General features: G+C 38.4%; 1 protein-coding gene across 17 annotated transcripts in view; it reads left to right on the forward strand.

Annotated features, from left to right (window-relative positions):
• Nucleotides 1–19,160, forward strand: part of CDC27 (cell division cycle 27) — a 71,340-nt gene extending 52,180 nt beyond the window's left edge. For 12 of the 17 annotated variants that reach the window (XM_084984121.1, XM_084984126.1, XM_084984120.1 and 9 more), the window contains 5 exons: nucleotides 964–1,081; nucleotides 5,498–5,626; nucleotides 13,160–13,234; nucleotides 14,587–14,743; nucleotides 16,146–19,160. In XM_084984121.1, the coding sequence (XP_084840247.1) occupies nucleotides 964–1,081; nucleotides 5,498–5,626; nucleotides 13,160–13,234; nucleotides 14,587–14,743; nucleotides 16,146–16,228 (562 nt within the window). In that variant the 3' untranslated portion in view covers nucleotides 16,229–19,160. Of the gene's footprint in view, nucleotides 1–963; nucleotides 1,082–5,497; nucleotides 5,627–13,159; nucleotides 13,235–14,567; nucleotides 14,744–16,145 lie in introns of all 17 variants that reach the window. The other 5 variants (XM_005656939.4, XM_021066796.2, XM_084984118.1 and 2 more) reach the window with 2 other exon arrangements.
• The last annotated feature ends 398 nt before the right edge of the window (nucleotides 19,161–19,558 follow it).

A 19,558-nucleotide genomic window follows, 5' to 3' on the forward strand; every position in this document is an offset into this window, starting at 1 on the left:
AAATATATATGCATTTGGGCAAAGAATATGGAAATAGCATTGTTAGGAGTTTAGGGTCTGCAATCATAAAGGAAGGATCTGGTTAGAATCCTTTTTAACTGTATAACTTTGGACAAGTTATGTAATTTCCCTAAACCTCAGTTTCTTTATTTAAAAATGTAAATGGTAGGAGTTCCCTGATGGCTTAGCAGTTAAGGATTCAACATTATCACTGCTGTGGCTTGGGTTCGGTCCCTAGCCCAGGAACTTTTGTATGCTACTGGCATACAAAATGAATGATGAATGAATTAATCAATTTTTAAAAGTCCATATCCCCTTGGTTCCTTTAGGATTAAATGAGATAAATCACACAAAGAATTTAACAGAATTATTGGCAGACACATGATAACCGCTCAGTAAAAATTAGCTACTAAATCTAGACTGTAGTGGTGGTTCTAAGGATGTGGTTTCTTTTTTCCCCCGTTGTCAGTTTTGATTGATTGATGCAATTTTTTTTTTTTTCTTGTAGAAGTAACTTGTCTAAAATGCTTTGATGAGTTTTTTTTTTATCATGACTGATAGTTTTTGCCTACCCTAAGACAGGTAGGATGGTCTTACATCAGTATTTTTTTACTGGTTTATTAAAATGCCACATTAACATTGTGGCTCAGCAGTAACGAACCCGACTAATATTGATGAGAATGCTGGATCCCTGGCCTTGCTCAGTGGGTTGAGGATCTGGTGTTGCCATGAGATGCAGTGTAGGTCTCAGGCAAGGCTCAGATCCTGCATTGCACTGGCTGTGGCAAAGCCCGGCAGCTGTAGCTCCAATTTGCCCCCTATCCTGAGAACCAACATATGCCTCAGGTGCAGCCTTAAAAAGACCAGGAAAAAAAAAGGCCATATTCCATATATATCCTTTTATTAGATGAACTAAATTAGCAGTTCATATTCCTAAAATTGTGCTTTATTTTATACTTCCAGGTATGGTTTAGGAATGATTTATTACAAGCAAGAAAAATTCAGCCTTGCAGAAATGCATTTCCAGAAAGCACTTGACATCAATCCTCAAAGTTCAGTTTTGCTTTGTCACATCGGAGTAGTAAGTAGCTTTCTAAGTATTGTTCAGTTAGTCTCTTGAAATATATTTGTTGTTGACTTAACTGCTGTTATGAAAATTAGGGCTTTTTGTTATTGTTGTTATTCTTGAAACAGTAGCCCAGATTCTTTTACAGCCAAAAATAGCACCTTTTTGCTTGACATAAAGAGAAATCACTGGAGTACCCTCATTCCTTGGGCAAGTTACTTAATTTCTCTGAGCGTCTATTTTATGAATGACAAGAAATACCACCTTGCCTACCTCAAGGGTTATCATAAGACTCATATGAGATACTTCATATTTTTGAAAGCAGTTTACTATGTTAATATTTAGCTTCTAAGTTAAGTTTATAAGGCGAATGATTCCCTATATTTTAGCCTCTGAGTGATATAGATATGTCAGAACTAATTAAAATTTACAATCTTGTGCCAATTTCTATTGTATAGCAGAGTAACCCAGCCATATATATATGTATTTTTTTTTCTCTTGTTCTATCCCAGGAGATCGAACATAGTTCCCTATGCTATACAGTAGGACCTCGTTGCCCATCCATTCTAAAAGTAATAGTTTGCTATTACTAACCCCAAATTCCATTCCACTCCCTCCCCTTTGGCAACCACAGGTCTGTTCTCCATGTCTTTGAATCGGTTTCTGTTCTGTAGATAGGTTCATTTGCGCCGTATTTTAAATTCTGCATGTAGTGATATCATATGGTATTTGTCTCTCTCTTTCTGACCTACTTCACTTAGTATGAGAGTCTCTAGTTCCATCCATATTGCTGCAAATGACATTATTTTGTTCTTTTTTATGGCTGAGTAGTAATTCCTTTGTGTATCTGTACCACGTCTTCTTAATCCATTCATTTGCCAAGAACATTTAGGTTGTTTCCATGTCTTGGCTATTGTGAATAGCGCTACTATAAACATAGGGGCGCATATATGTTTTTCAATGAAAGTTTTGTACAGATAATATGCCAAGGAATGGAATTGCTGGGTCATATGGTCGTTCTGTATTTAGTTTTCGGAGGAGCTTCCATACCGTTTTCCATAGCAGTTCTACCAATTTACATCCCATCAACAGTGTAGAAGGGTTCCCTTTTCTCCAAACTATGTTATTAGTAGACTTTTTTTTTTTTTAAGGACTATACCCATGGCATATGAAAGTTCCCAGTTTAGGGGTCGAATTGGAGCAGCAGATGCCAACCTATACCACAAGCTCACGGACATGCCAGATCCTTAAGCCACTAAGCAGGGCCAGGGATCAAACCCTCATCCTCCTAGATACTAGTTTTGGATTGTTTAGTTTGGGTTTTTTTGTTGTAGTTGTTGAGTTGTATGTGCTGTTTGTATTTTTGTTTTGTTTTTGTTTGTTTGTTTGTTGTCGTTTTGGGGCCGCGTATGGAGGTTCCCAGGCTAGGGGTTGGATTGGAGCTGTAGCCCTCGGCCCACACCACAGCTCATGGCAACGCCTGATCCTTAACCCACTGAGCAAGGCCAGGGATTGAATCCGAAACCTCATGGTTCCTAGTCAGATTCGTTTCCACTGCACCACGACGGGAACTCCTTTTTTTAATTTTTTGTTGTTGTTGCTATTATTTGTATATTTTGGAGATGAAGCCCTTGTTGGTTGCATCGTTTGTTATGGTTATATATTTTTTTAAAGTATCTGATAGGTAAAAAGGTATATTTGCTTTTTAAAATCTCGTTTACTAGTTTCTCTGCAAGCGTATTACCTTAAGTTCTTGTTCTTGCCCTCTCACCCGTCTCTTCTCCCTCTTTGCTTCCCCCATCTTTTGTGCTTTCACTCAGCAGTTGGCTTCTGTGAGAACAAGCATACAATATGAGGAAATTTTATTAGTTTGGAATTTTACTTTCATTTTAGAGGAAGAGTTCTTTTAATAGTTATCTTTGGGGGGGGCTTCACCTGCAGCATATGGAAATTCCAGGCTAGGGGTCCAGTCTGAGCTGCAGCTGCTGGCCTACACCAGCCACAGCAATGCCAGATCCGAGCCATGTCTGCAATCTACACCACAGCTCAGGGCAACGCTAGATCCTAACCCACTGAGCAAGGCGAGGGATTTAACCTGCATCCTCAAGGATAGTATTTGGGTTCATTACTACTGAGCCACAATGGGAACTCCTATAATAATTACCTTAAAATTGATATGGTAACATATAGTTAGATACTGAACAAAAAAAATAGAAACTATGTCAAAGGTGTTTTTGTTTTTTTTTTTTTAACATGTAAGATAAACCAAACCTGTGTATCTCTTAATACAATTTTAGTTAAGTTGGACTTTTTTTTTCCTGCTTTTTTTAGGGCTGCCTGCGGCATAGGGAGGTTCCCAGGCTAGGGGTCAAATAAGACCTTCAGCTGCTGGCCTACACCACAGACACAGCAATGCCAGATCCTTAACCTTCTGAGCAGGGCCAGGGATCAAACTTGCATCCTCATGGATACTAGTCGGGTTTGTTACCACTGAGCCACGATGGGAACTCCAAGTTGGACATTTTTTAATTTTTTTTTTATTTTATTTTATTTTATTTTTTGTCTTTTTGCCATTTCTTGGGCCGCTCCCACGGCATATGGAGGTTCCCAGGTTAGGGGTCTAATCGGAGCTGTAGCTGCCAGCCTACGCCAGAGCCACAGCAACGCAGGATCTGAGCCACGTCTGCAACCTACACCACAGCTCACGGCAACGCCAGATCGTTAACCCACTGAGCAAGGGCAGGGATCGAACCCACAACCTCATGGTTCCTAGTCGGATTTGTTAACCACTGCACCAAGACGGGAACTCCTGGACATTTTTTTTTTTAAAGTTGGCTTTCTTCTAAAATTATTGTGGAACAGATTGTTTTATAATTTTGAATGGTTTATTTGAAGAAGTTTTCAGATAAAAGTATGCTTCTCTGTTAGGGGACTAGAATTTAGTTCTGTGGACAGAATATTTGGCCACATGTAATTATAGCCTTCTGCAAGATCATTGCTTAGATTAATTTACCAGCAAGATGTTGGCAGTACTTAATCTTACACTCTTGTTTGTTAAGATCCCACAGCCACATCCATTCTCTCCACTTTATTTTTTCTTTTTTTTTTTGAGATTTTCAAGGAACATAATTTCAGTTTTTCAAATTTCAAATTTCAGGGAAGAGATTGGGTCATGGTTTCATAATTATATATTATAGAACAAAGTATGATGGTTGACACTACTGGCCAGTTTCTAAAGGCCATAGGTTGGTCCAGCATTGTGTGATCTGTGGGCTTTAAGACCTAGAAAGGTCATTTATCCTTGCTATAGTGTCCCTGTGTGTTTTTCTTTAATTAAACTATAGTTGATTTTCAGTGTGGTATTAGTTTCAGATGTACAGCAGAGTGATTCAGAGATAGATAGTAGATAGATAGATATATTGATAGCCAGAGAGATATAGAGAAATATATTTTTTCAGATTCTTTTCCATTATAGTTTATTATAAGACTATAGTTCCCTGGGAGTTCCCATCGTGGCATAGTGGAAACGAATCCCACTAGGAACCATGAGGATGGGAGTTTGATCCCTGGCCTCACTCAGTGGGTTGAAGATCCGGCGTTCCCATGAGCTGTGGTGTAGGTCATGGATGAGGCTCAGATCTGGAGTTGTTGTGGCTCTGGCGTAGGCCAGCAGCTCAACTCCAATTAGACCCCTAGCCTGGGAACCTCCATATGCCATGGGTGCGGCCTAAAAAGACCCCCCCCCCCCAAAAAAAAGAATATAGGAATATAGTTCCCTGTGTTATATACTAGGTCCTTGTTATCTATTTTGTATGCAGTAGTGTGTATCTTTTAATCCCAAACTCCTAATTTGTCTTTTTCCTGCCCTCCCTTTGGTTTATACGATTGTTTCCTGCCTGTGAGTCTGTTCCATTTTATTTTTTAACATATAATTCATCTAAGGAGAAACACAGCAGAATATAAGTGCACATGAATAAATAGTGGGGCTTGGTTTGGGTTTTTTTTTAAGTTATTTAAAATAAATTACTGCTCAGATTTATAGATCAGTGGTTTGCAGATGAATTATTTTTAAAATAAATTCATAAAAGGGGTAAAAGTATAATTTTTCTGAGTGGGAAGGGCTGGTAAGGCTTGGAACCAAATCCTCTAGGGGTTCTTGAATAGTTTTGAAAAGCCTAATATTTAGAGGACTATAATAAATCTGTTAAAATGTGAGTACTATGTGGCTAAATAGTACAGATTTATTTGTGAAGGGAAGACCAAGGTTTTTCTTGTCTTTTAGACTTAAAGGTAACCAAATATCTGAAGATAGAATATTGGTTATCATTTTGGAGGGTAATGACGGAGTGGGAGCTACGTTGGTTTTGAGTCACATTATTTGATTTTCACCTCCTCAAAAGAAAACATTAATAAGATCTTTATTTCTTATAGGTTCAGCATGCACTGAAGAAATCGGAGAAGGCTTTGGATACCCTAAATAAAGCCATTGTTATTGATCCCAAGAACCCTCTATGCAAATTTCACAGAGCTTCAGTTTTATTTGCAAATGAAAAATACAAGGTAAGATGGTCTTCAGAATTGTTCTGCTTAAGTTTTGCCCCTTTTTTAATAAGCTAAAAGTTATCTATACTTGAATTTTCATCTTAAATAGTTTATTTTCCCCATTTTCAAAAGCTGTTAGTTTCTTTTGTGTGTTTGATTTCATTTCTTTGCGAAATACTCCTAGGAAGGATGGGTCTGTGGATGTTTAGGAATGTATGGTTATTCTTATATAGAAAGGCAGTTTTTTCATCAGAGCATTATCTTAAATATAAAACCTAAACTGTCCTGTTAGGACAAAAATATGTGAACAGATGACAAATGAATGTGTGTGCATTATTCAACAAGTATTTATTGAATATCTATTATATGTCAGGCAGTAGGAGAATAGTGGCAAGTAAAGCAACCGTATTTCCCTCCTTTGAATAGCTTACCATCTAATACTCTTCTAGAGGGACAATAAACATGAATCAGATAGTCACAAGATAATAACATGTTGAATACATAAAGGAAAAAGGTATAATAATAGTGAATTATGAGAGCTCTTAACAAGGAGACTAAGTAATCATAAACAAATCCAACTTCAAAGCCAACGTTTTGACTTAAAGTTCAGGTTACTTTTTTTTATAAATGCAGGCTCTTTTTACTAAGAAGAGTTAAAAACTTAACCCCCCAAAATACCCACAATTTAAGTGCACAGAAAATTTTGGCTAAATAATTCATTTTAGTAGACTCTTTCTCTAGCAGTCTGTTCTTCCAGTATACATTGAAATTTGCTAAAATAGAAAAATACAGGAGTTCCTATCGTGGTTCAGCAGTAACAAACCTGACTATATCAGTGAGAATTCAGGTTTGATCCCTGGCCTCGCCCCAGCCTAGCTCAGTGGATTAAGGATTGGGTGTTACCATGAGTTGCAGACATGGCTCAGATCTGGCATTGCTGTGGCTGTGGGGTAGGGCAGCAGCTACAGCTCCAATTCAGCCCCTAGCCTGGGAACTTCCATATCCCATGGGTACAGCCCTAAAAAACAAAAAAAGAAAAGAAAAATACAAAACCAGTGATAAACTCTTTTTTCAAGATGAATAAAGCTGTATAAAGGGATTGAATGTGCAGTTTATGCTTCGTCATTTATTCAGTAATTCTTCTAGTCTTAACGCTGTTTTTCTTTATAAAGAAGTTGTTTTTTCTAGTCCTACTGTTTCTGTCCTTTTAAAACTTCGTTTAAATCTAATAAATACTTAACTTTTAACTTGCTCTTTGTGGTACTATAATTATAGTTCAACATTTGTTTTCATGTTTTTGCTTCATTGTACTCCTCTAAATATGTGTCACGTTCTTCATTTGAAAGACTATATTCAACTTATTACCCTTAAAGCCATTTTAAGGCTACCACACCTATCACGGAAGTCCATGTAAATCAGCCCTCTACTTGCTTCGAGAAGCCCAAGTTCTAATCTGATCCACTGTTCAAGTCCTAATGGTTGTAGTCGTTTTCAAGTACCAGCTTGGAGCTTGGCTAACTCATAAGGCCCATTTTTAGGCATGGATTAGATATAGGTAGACCGTATTAAAAAGGGCATACGGAACAGTTACTTATTTCTTCTGAAATGTCTCCAAAATGAAAATCAAATTATGTTAGAGGGCCACCTCAAATCTCTCTTGTGGCAAAACATTGCTAGATACCACCCTATTTAATGTATTATATTAATATCTAGTTATGTTAAGTCTTAAATCTTTTAGAGCAAAAATGAGAACCCTGATCCTATGTTAGACACTCTTTCTCAAGGAGTGTTTGTAACTAGATTATCAGTGGCGGAAGGCATGATATATGCCTGAAATTTTAATAACACTTGTAATACACAGTGATAGAAAGAATACATCTATTCTGAACTGTGTGTGATGTAGCAAGTTTTAGAGTACATTATCTTGATTAAGATTTCTTTAAAGCAGTGGTTCTCAATGTATGGTCTGGGAACTTCTGAGGGGTTACCAAAAATCCTTTCAAGAAGTCTAGGAGATCAAAACTATTTTCATAATAAAATTTCCATGTTATTAGGCTTTTTCACTTTCATTCTCTCTCCAGTGTATAGCTGCTTGATGTGATATAACAGATTGAATGCAGAAGCAGACAAGGGAATCCAGCTGTCTTTTTTGTTGTTGTTGTTGGTCTTTTTAGGGCCAGACCCATGGCATATGGAGGTTCCTAGGCTAGGGGTCAAATCAGAGCTGTAGCTGCTGGCCTACACCACAGCCGCAGCAACGTGGGATCCAAGCCTTGTCTGCACCCTACACCACAGCTCACGGCAACGCTGGATCCTTAACCCACTGAGTGAGGCCAGGGATCGAACCTGCGTCCTCATGAATGCTAGTCAGATTCATTTCCACTGAGCCACGACAGGAACTCCCATCTGTCTTCTGTTAACCAGAGATTTGCAAAAATGTTCTCACTGTCTCACCCCTCACTGACTTTTTATTGTTCTGATTAGAAAAATATTGTGTTAATATATCATGGGTTTATTATCTTTAAAACTTGAAATTTTCCATTTCTGATATTGTATGTACTAACAAAAGCTCTTTGGGTTCCTCAGTAGTCTTTAAGAACATAGAAAGGCCAGAGACCAAAAAGTATGAGAATGGCTAGTTTGCAATATTAAAATTTTAATTCTTATGGATACAGGCTTTGTCAGTCCCTATTAGTAAAGTTTGGTAGGGTTTTTTGGTTTGTTTGGTTTTTTTGCCTTTTGTCTTTTTAAGGGCCACACTCATCGGAGCTGTTGCTGCTGGCCTACACCAGAGCCACAGCAACACCAGATCCAAGCCTCATCTGCGACCTACACCACAGCTCACGGCAACACTGGATCCTTAACCCACTGAGTGAGGCTGGGATGGAACCTGAGACCTCATGGCTCCTAGTTGGGTTCGTTTCCGCTGCGCCACAATGGAAAATCCAAGTTTGGTAGTTTTAACCGTGGTCTTATGTAGCTAATAGCAATGACCACAAATTTTTTGCTTCAATACTTTTTTCCATGTATATTTTACAATGTTTAACACTATGGCTATTGAACGAAAAAAGATCAAGTGTACCTCATAAAATTATTACATGTAATAAATCTTCCATTCCCAGATATGCAGGTATGATTCTCAGACATACTCAGCCTGGAAGTTTCTTTGACTTTATTTCTCTTGGGTTGCCAGCAGTTAGGAAGCGGGCAAAGTGTTGAGGATGCACCAGAGCTCCCTACATACTTGTGTAAAAAACATGGCATTTTGGAGTTCCCATTATGGTGCAGCGGAAACAATCCAACTAGGAACCATGAAGTTGCGTGTTCGATCCCTGGCCTTGCTCAGTGGGTTGAGGATCCAGCATTGCCGTGAGCTGTGGTGTAAGTCATAGACGCGGCTCAGATCTGGCGTTGCTGTGGCTATGGTGCAGGCCAGCAGCCTCAGCTCTGATTTGACCCCTAGCCTGGGAACCTCCATATGCCATGGGTGCGGCCCTAAAAAGACAAAGAAAAAAGTGTTTTTACAGATATACTGCCCATGAAAATGTGTGCATGTGTGAATGTATGTCACCTTCAGTCTTCTTTTTTTTTCTTTTATTACAGAAAATTTCAAACATCTTTATAGTTGGTAGTATAATATGATAATGAATCCCTGTGATCCTAACACCTAGCTGCTTTCCATGCTACTTCCCATAAATTGATTTTTTTTTTTATTTTATTCTTTTTTTTAGGGCCACACCTGTGGCATATGGAAACTCCCGGGCTAGGGGTCGAATCAGAGCTGCAGCTATAGGCCTCCACCACAGCCACAGCAACGCCAGATCCAAGCCACATCTGCAACATACATCACAGTTTGAGGCAATGCCGAATCCTAACCCACTAAGCAACACCAGGGATCCAACAGCCAGGTTCATTATCGCTAAGCCACAGGGGAACTTCCATATGAGGTTTTTGTTTGTTTGTTTCAGCTTTTTAGGGCCAACCTGTGGCATATGGGTGTTCCCAGGCTAGGAGTCAAATGGAAGCTGTAGCTGCTGGCCTACACCACAGCCACGGCAACATGGGATCCGAGCCAAGTCTGTGACCTACACCACAGCTCATGGCAACACTAAATCCTTAATCCACTGAGTGAGGCCAGGGATCAAGCCCGTGTCCTCCTGGATACTAGTCAGGTTCATTACCACTGAGCCACAATGGGAAGTTCAAAAAAAATTTTTTTTAATGAAAGTAATGTGCTTGTTACCAAAAGATCAAATAATATAAAGTATAAGAAATATAAATTTGCAGAATTCCCACCATGGCTCAACAAGTTAAGGATCTGTCATTGTCTCTGCAGCAGCACAGGTTCAATCCCTGGTCCAGCACAGTGGATTTAAGGATCCAGCTGCAGCATAGGTTGAAGCTGCAGCTTGGATTCAATACCTGGCCCAGAAACTTCCATATGCCATGCATGTGGCCAAAAAAAAGAAAAAAAGAAATACAAATTTGAAGGTGCCTTCTAAGCTTACCCTTCAGGGACTGAACACTATTAACAGCTCAAAATATATTTGTCCAGATGTTTTTCTCAGTGTTTGTATGGTTTTTGTTGTTGTTGTTGTTGTTGTTGTTGTTGTTGTTTTAAACTTTGAGCTTTACTATTTTGCAGACAATGTAGAGTGTCAACAAGTTATTTCTAGGTATTTTCTTTTTTTTTTTTTAGTTGCTTTTTTTTCTTTTTTTTTTTAATTAATCAAATGAATTTATCACATCTGTAGTTGTATAATGATCATCACAATCCAATTGCACAGGATTTCCATCCCACGACCCAAGCACATCCCCCTACCCCCCAAACTGTCTCCTCTGGAGACCATAAGTTTTTCAATGTCAGCAGCTGTTCTGCAAAGAAGTTCAGTCTGTCCTTTTTTCAGATTCCACATGTCAGTGAAAGCATTTGACATTGGTGTCTCATTGTATGGCTGACTTCACTTAGCATGATAATACGTTTGTATGTTTTTGAATTGCTTCTAACAAAGTAGGCTTATACTAGGATGGTAGGCATAATAATAATGGCTCTTTAAGGATGTCTGTGCCCTGATCCTTGGTTCCTATGAATATGTTACCTTACATGGTCAAAAACACTTTGCAGATGTGATTAAGGATACGAGCCTTGGAGTTCCCGTCGTGGCGCAGTGGTTAACGAATCCGACTAGGAACCATGAGGTTGAGGGTTCGGTCCCTGCCCTTGCTCAGTGGGTTAACGATCCAGCGTTGCCGTGAGCTGTGGTGTAGGTTGCAGACACGGCTCGGATCCTGAGTTGCTGTGGCTCTGGTATAGGCCGGTGGCTACAGCTCCAATTCGGCCCCTAGCCTGGGAACCTCCCTATGCCGCGGGAACGGCCCAGGAAATAGCAAAAAGACAAAAAAAAAAAGATACGAGCCTTGAGTGGAGGGAGAATATCCTAGATTATTCAGCTGGGCTCACTGTAATCCCACAGATTCTTAAAAGTGTAGTATCTTTCCTAGCTATGGTCAGAACTAGTATTTTTCAGCCCACTTTTGTTCCTTTTGAAAATGAAGGGGAAAAAAAGGAGTTCCCATCGTGGCTCAGCAGTTAACGAATCTGACTAGCATCCATGAGGATTCAGGTTTGATCCCTGGCCTCACTCAGTTGGTTAAGGATCTGGCGTTGCCGTGAGCTGTGCTGTAGGTCAAAGACACAGCTTTGATCCTGCGTTGCTGTGGCTGTGGTGTTGGCCAGCAGCTATAGCTCTGATTCAACCCCTACCCTGGGAACCTCCATATGCCCTAAAAAGCAAAAAAAAAAAAAAAAAAAAAAATGAAGAAAGGAGGAGTTCCCCTTGTGACTCAGCAGTAACAAACCTGACTAGTATCCATGAGGATGTGGGTTTGACCCCTATCCTTGCTCAACGAGTTAAGGATCTGGCATTGCTGTGAGCTGTGGTGTAGGTCAAAGAGACAGCTCAGATCCTGTGTTGCTGGGGCTGTGGTGTAGGCCAATAGCTGTAGTTCTGATTCGACCCCTAGCCTGGGAACCTCCATATGCCACAGGTGCAACCCTAAAAAGACAAAAAGAGAAATAAGGTATAATATATATAATGTTAGAAAATTCAGAAAGGAGAGGAAGCTACCAGGTAAAAAAACATAAGTACCCCCTTAATCACTTCAATTATCCCTTCCCCAAAGGTATCCCTTCCCATTCTTAACTTGTTTAGGAACATACATGTATTGATCTCTGCCAGAAAAAAATATGTGTATGTCCATATAAATGTATTTATAAAATATTTATGTGAATACCCACATTTCTGTATTTGTACATTCCGGTATGTTTATTTTGTTAAAAAAGAAATAGTACAGTACATCTTGCATCTTATTTTGCTTTTTTTTTTTTAAATACACAATTGACAGCTCCTGTTTCATAGAGAATGAACCATAATTTATTTAACTAAGCCAAATTCCTAACATGGGGATGGCGGAATCAATGTTTACATGCAGTTTTCCCCCTTTTTGCTGCTACACTTGAGGCATATAGATGTTCCCAGGTTAAGGGTTGAATTGAAGCTACAGCTGCCAGCCTATACCACAGCAACACCAGATCCAGGCTGCATCTACCATCTGCACTGCAGCTTGGGGCAGTTCCAGGTCCTTAACCCACTGAGCAAGGCTAGGGATCAAACCCACATCCTCTTGGATAGTAGTTGGATTCTTAACCTGCTGAGCCACAATGGAAACTCCCTGCAACTTTTTTTTTTTTTTAATTAGAGTATGTTGATTTACAGTGTTGTGTCAGTGCAGTTTCTAACTTAATGAATAATGCTAAGTTGTCCTCACGAAAAGGTTGCATCAGTTTACACTTCTGCCCTCAGTGATGAGAATGCCTGATTTCCCTCACTGATGATAACTTTGTGTAACATCAAACTACTTTTATTTGTGTCCATTTGCTAAGTGAAAAATTGACAATGTCTTAGCATTCCCAGGTGGCTCAGTAGGTTAAGGATCTGGCATTATCACTGCTGTGGCTCAGGTCTCTGCTGTGGTCCAGAACTGGCTCCAGAATTTCCTCATGCTGCTGGTGTGGCCAAAAAAAAAGTGACAATATCTTGGAGTTCCCGTCATGGTGCAGTGGAAACGAATCCAACTAGGAACGCTGAGGTTTCAGGTTCAATCCCTGGCCTCGCTCAGTGGGTTAAGGATCTGGCGTTGCCGTGAGCTGTCACAGATGCAGCTCGGATCTGGTGTGGCTGTGGCGTAGGCCAGCAGCTATAGCTCCGATTAGACCCCTAGCCTGGGAACCTCCATATGCCTCGGGTATGGCCCTAAAAAAAGGATCCAGTGTTGCCACAAGGTGCAGCGTAGGTCACAGATTCGGCTCAGATCTGGCATGGCTGTGGCTGTGGACAGCAGCTGTAGCTCCAATTTGACCCCTAGCCTGGGAACTTCTTTATGCTGCAGGTGCAAACCTAAAAAGCAAAAAAAAAACAAAAAGACACTTGGCTTAATCAAAACTTCATAAAATTTTGCTACCTGTTTTTCTTTTTTTTTTTTTTTTTTCAGTCTGCTTTACAAGAACTTGAAGAATTGAAACAAATTGTTCCCAAAGAATCCCTCGTTTACTTCTTAATAGGAAAGGTAAAGATTGGGGCCCTGGAACTGTGACTTCCATAATAGATAATAACTTTGGAAGAATAAATATATTTTATTATGCAATATCTGTTGTGTAAATTTAGCTAGAGCTTTGAACTAAATGCTTTGGGAATAAAGAACGAATTTAGTTTTAATATTAAGAAGATGGAGTTCCTGTCATGGTGCAGCAGAAATGAATCTGACTAGGAACCATGAAGTTGCGGTTCAATCCCTGCCCTAGCTCAGCAGATTAAGGATCTGGCATTGCCGTGAGCTGTGGTATAGGTCACAGACACAGCTCGGATCTGGTGTTGCTGTGGCTCTGGCATAGGCTGGCAGCAACAGCTCCAATGAGACCCCTAGCCTGGGAACCTCCATGTTCCTCGGGTGCTGCCCTAAAAAAAAAGACAAAAAAATAAAAATAAATAAAATTAAGAAGATGAGGCATTCCCATTGTGATTCAGCGGGTTAAGAACCCAGCTGGTATCCATGAGGATGCAGGTTTGATCCCTGGCCTTGCTTGGTGGGTTAAGAATCTCATTGCCGTGAGCTTCAGTATAGGTCAGAGATGCTTCTCGGATCTGACATTGCTGTGGCTGTGGCGTAGGCCAGCAGCTGCGGCTCCGATTTAACCCCTAGCCCAGGAATTTCCATATGCTGCAGGTCAGGCCATAAAAAGAAAAAAATAGAAGAAGAAGATGATATCCTAATGAGGTTGCAAGAACACACGTATACCTTATAACCCTAATTCTGTGATTTTAGAAGTATATTAATATTTGTAGGCAGTGGCCAGTAATGAGTGCATAACAGAGGCTACTTCAGGGAAATCCTTTAGCTTTCAGTTATATATAAAATACTCAGATATCCCCATTTCTTTCCACTGTCATTATCGAGTCAGAGTGAGATTTATTGGAAACTCACTACCTGAGAGATAGAGGCAAGGAATTCTGAAAATAATGTCTTAACATATTAAAACGAGAACTCTTAAGAGTTCCTGCTGTGATGCAGTGGGTTAAGAATCCCACTGCAGTGACTTGGGTCACTGTGGAAGCACAGGTTCAATCCCCAGCCCGGCGCCGTGGGCTAAAGGATCAAACATTGCTGCAGCTGCAGCATAGGTCTAAGCAGCAACTCAGATTCAATCTCTGGCCCAGGAACATCCATATGCCACAGGTGTGACCATTAAAAAAATAAAAAGAATTCAGAAGTTAGAATGAGTTCTTCTGTAGGATGAAAATGTCCTACTCATCAGAATGTAGCACATAAATCAAGACCCTAATTTAAATTTAAAACGTTTAGGATTTTATAGTTGAAGCTCACAACTTAATGAAAAATGTAGTGCTGCTGTTTATTTTTAGGTTTACAAGAAGTTAGGTCAAACGCACCTCGCCCTGATGAATTTCTCTTGGGCTATGGATTTAGATCCTAAAGGAGCCAATAACCAGATTAAAGAGGCAATTGATAAGCGCTACCTTCCAGATGATGAGGAGCCAATAACGCAAGAAGAACAGATCAGTGAGTATCATCTATATGAATTAGGTTTGTGTGTGGCTGTTCAAACCAGAGAACTAGAGATGTACCATATCAGAGTTAGGTAAGATGGAACAGATATTTCTTCATGGCACAGAAGAAACATGGAAAATTTTTTGAGTATTCAGAAAGCTACCTTGTGCATAGAATTTGAGGGCTGCTTTTGTTTCTAACCATGGTATTCTTTATACCAAATGAAATTTTAGAAAAATTGAGCAGTGTGATATAACAATGTGTATATGAGCCAGGTAACCAGTTTCAGTTGTAGATCTAGTTTGCTGTGTGATAGTGACAAATTCATTGCTGATTTTTACCTGGGCTTCAATCTGTGTTTGAATATATATCTAATGCCTGCTTTATTTGCAGGTAGGGGGAGAACATGGTAGGAGGAGAAAAAGTGATAGGTGTGACTATGATGAAAACATTGTAAATGCTAAGTGAATGAATAATAAATTTGCTCACATTTTAAAGTATTGACAGGAAGTTCCTGTTGTGGCTCAGCGGAAACAAATCCGACTAGTATCCATGAGGATGCAGGTTTGATCCCTGGCTTTGCTCAGTGAGCTGTGGTGTAGGTCAAAAATGGCATTGCTGTGGCTGTGCCAGTGGCTGTAGCTCCAATTCGACCCCTAGCCTGGGAAGTTCCATATGCCATGGGTGCGGCCCTAAAAAACCAACCAAACCAAAAAACAAAGTATTGATAGATGTGTAGTAGTGGGTATTCAAATTCTGTGTAGCTCTCACAAATCTAAAAGCTAAATATTTGGCTAATATTTTTAAGTGGAGGGGTCAAGAAAAGAGAAGGTAACAAAATTACAGTTTAAGGGAGTATATGCTCTGTCCCTATATTGAACCTCTATATTGTACACCTGAAACTATTAGAATGTTGTAAATCATCTATACTTCAATTAATTAAGCAAAAATAGATATATTCTATCCCTTAATTAAATATATATCTTAAAATAACTAGTGAGAAGGAAGACTTGGTGTATTAATATTTTTTAATAAAAGAATTGAGAGACCGCTGATGAGATGAACTAAAATAACTTTGTTCCAGAAATATATTTATATTCTGTATTTTTGTGAATTAGGAGGGACTATCCCCAAAATGGGGTCAACAATTGAATGGAATGTCAGTTGTTTTTTTTTTTTAATGTCTCAGAGAACTAGGTCTAATTCTATAAGAATTAAGGAGAGGCAGTTTTAGTCATTAAAACTCTTAAAGGTTAAATGCAATAAACTAATTTTAGACATGCTTTTAAGTAAGGAACTTGAGTTGCATTTTCTTGAAGGTTATCAGGATTTTTATGGGCTTTTACTTGTTTTCATGAACTATACAAAATATTTGTCAGATATCTTACTGTAGGTTTTTGTTTTATTTTTAAAGTGGGAACAGATGAATCCCAGGAGAGCAGCATGACAGATGCAGATGACACACAACTTCATGCAGCTGAAAGTGATGAATTTTAACTTCTGGAAATGAGACTTTTACAACTGGATGTGTGACTAGTGCTGACATGTTTCTTACCCTTCCATATACTGAGTCTTCACTCTTGAGCCAGCAGTGTCATCATCCATCACTTGTACCATGAGTGTGCCACTTTAATTGGACCCTGACTACACAGAATGAAAGGCAGTGCAATATTTAGCTGCTAACAAGACTGGCTCTTTCACCAGTATGAATGACAATTTAGGGGGGTAGGGTGGGGAACTTCCTTTTTTTTTTTTCTTTAATCTCCCTCTGTCGGAAAGCTATCATGGAAGGAAGAGTTATGTTTTATCTTGAAGGAGCCATTAGATACAGAAAATAGTGATGAACCGGAAGTTCTTGGTCATTTTTCCAAAAATTTGTTTTCGTTTGGTTCTGTTCCTGATAAACAGAGTGACTGACCTTCATTTCTAGGTTCTTCAAAAATGGTGTTAGCAAGTGCCAGATGGAACAATAAAAGACATTGCCTATAACAGAGTAACTTGATTGCCAAGGAATGTAAATTACCTTAAACTTGCAGTGTCTCCCATAAACAAATGTAATGGGCATATTGGGACTCAGTGTAGAAATCAATATCCCTCCATACAGTGTACACTCATTCTTGGCAAGAATGCTTTAATGTCTAACCAAGAATTTTAATTTAATCATCTTGGTTCAAGGTATTGATCATTGTTGTCTTGGTATTACAAACTTTAAAATTGGTCCTTACTATATTGCCTCTTCTTTTTGAGCTCTGTGGGATCACCTTTAACATTCAGAGATGATAGAGGGGTTGCCACTGAAAAGCCAAAACAAGGCTCTTAATAACCATTAAGAATCAAAATGAGAACACTAAGTGGAGAGACTTTTAGAGATCATGATAGTGAAAGCCTTAATGCAATCAGAATCATACCATAACCTTGAATCTATATTTGTTCCAGACAGTATCCCTTTGACTTTTCTAAGTGTTCGAGCAGGGTGCAAAAATGTGTGGTTACCTTTGGTTGAGGTCATTTCCATTTTTTTAAGCTCTCTGCTTCAGATTATTTTCATTACTATGAGTCAAGAAAATGTTTATTGAGAGTGATTGGATTTAGAATAGTAGAAATTTTTAGCTTTAAAAAACAAAAAAACCCACTCTTATGAAGGAGATGAGTTCTCTCTTGAGTTTGTCATAATATAGGTTGATGTCTGGGGGAATGACCACAATTTTAAAGAGCTAATTATGCATAATAAAATGGGAATTATTGGAATTTCACAGTAATAGATTTAAAGTCTTAAATTGTGTATCTCCTTTATTGTAATGTATTGAAATTTTTAGAGAAACTTTAGTTGTTAACATTTTATTAAGTGCCAATGTCAAAATATAACAAATTATAAGTTCTTACGACAGGCCTACAGTTTATTGTTTTGGATTATTTGATGAAGGACAAACTTACTTCCTGCTTACCTGTATTTGTTAGTCAAGCTGTGATAATAAGGTGGATTACAGAAGATGTTAAAATTTTAGAATCAGTAATTTTCTATCATTTACTGTTAATCTGCTCATTTGAATATGGATTAGATACCATTATAAACTAATTCAAGTCAGAGTCTTAGATTAGGTATTGGATGCCAGAGAGGTATTTAACAGAATTTCCTACCTAATTCTAAATATGTGCTGCCTAAAAAAAAAAAAAAAATTATAAGAAAAAGGAAAGGTTGGAAGTAAATATCATTAAAAATTTCCAGAGGCTAGCACTTGGATTCTAACAAATACTCCATTTTATTATCCATTTGTTCTGTAATATTTAATTTTATATATATTTTTTTAATTGGCAAATCATAAGCCAGCTGTGTAACAGTATCAAATATAGAATTTCATAGAAAGCTTTGACCTGAGCTCTTTGTTACAAAGCCTGGAGAAAGTTACGCTCAGAAAACAATTTGCTGATGTATAATTAGTTATCTTTTTATAGTAGGAATGTATGTCCTGTGCCAGAGGTGGTCTTTCTGGTACTAATTTTGAGACCAAGGATAAAAGGATAGTTGTGGAAGGCACAGCATGGCAGTGGTTGGCTGAGGGATACTCAGCCTAAGCTTGACCTAACTGCATTTTCCTCACACCTACTTTCAAAGGCATTTAGGTATTTGAAGGCTTATTTCCCACCTAGTTACTGTTTCTGGCTTTTCTCTCTCTCTCTTTTTTTTTTTTTTTTGCCGGGAATGGGGATCAAACAACCAGAAGAAGACAAGCATTTTGATCAAGCAATGTTTGCTTCAAATTTCAGTTATTTTGAAGGAAATCAGAAATACTAAGTACTTTGACATCCTTTTTTCTCTTTAAGCTTTTCACACATGTATACACACACACACACACACACACACACACACACACTCTTGTTCAGAAGTTGTGTTGTGGCATTGGACTGGGAATCATTTTTCCCTCTTGGAAATGATTCTTAACTCTGGGATTTTAGAAGGTTGGAAATATTTTTTCAAGAGAACAATGGTACTCAAAATAATGAAAGGTGGTCCTACTTTTTCTGTATTTTATTACTTTAAATTTTTTAATTTTTCCAAGAACTGCAAGTAACATTTGAACCATGCTGCTGTTGTACTTAATCAAAACTCAGTGATAACAGTATTTAGTATATTAAAAATGCTCTTTTTGAAGAAAAAAGTTTGCAAGTCTCTGTTTAGCCAGAGTATAGCTTGGGTCTTCACAAGAAATATGGTGACCCGTTTTCTTTGTGAAAACCTTGGAAAATCTAAGTGTGGGTGTGCTGTGTGTGTTCTATTTGCATTGAAACAATGTAATTTTGTGTCTTCTTTTTGCTTTTCCTGACTTATTTCAGAAATTGTACAGTCTTGGGGGGGGAAAGTCTTTTCTGTTAATATATTTGCAATTCATTAAAGGATATGAAAAGTCCAAATAAATTACTTTTGAAAGCATTTTATAATCAAGTCATTAAAGCTGTATAAGAGCTGTGCCATCTGTATTGTTATAGTAAGGCACAGCAAAATAGCAAAAGATTACAGTCTTATGTTCCACAGAAGTCTAAGGCAATATTTATCTAATTTTTTTTTTTGCTTACATTCTCTCTCTCTCTCTCTCTCTCTCTCTCTCTCTCTCTATATATATATATATATATATATATATATATATATAACCCTTTTTTAGTATTTTTTGGAATTTCAAAATAAATATTGTGACCAAAAAAAATGATTATTTTTCCAGACTACAGAAATCCCTTGCCAGCAGCTGCTACTTTGCAAGTCAACTGCTTATTCTTTTCTTTAATCGTGTGATTTCTGAAATACCTTTAAAAGGGATACACAGCTTTTTTGTT

Source organism: Sus scrofa, chromosome 12 (genome assembly GCF_054392235.1).
Source record: "Sus scrofa isolate SSC_HxYL_T2T_F1_AM1 chromosome 12, Sscrofa_HxYL_maternal_Yorkshire_Landrace_v2.0, whole genome shotgun sequence".
Taxonomy (NCBI): Eukaryota; Metazoa; Chordata; class Mammalia; order Artiodactyla; family Suidae; genus Sus; species Sus scrofa.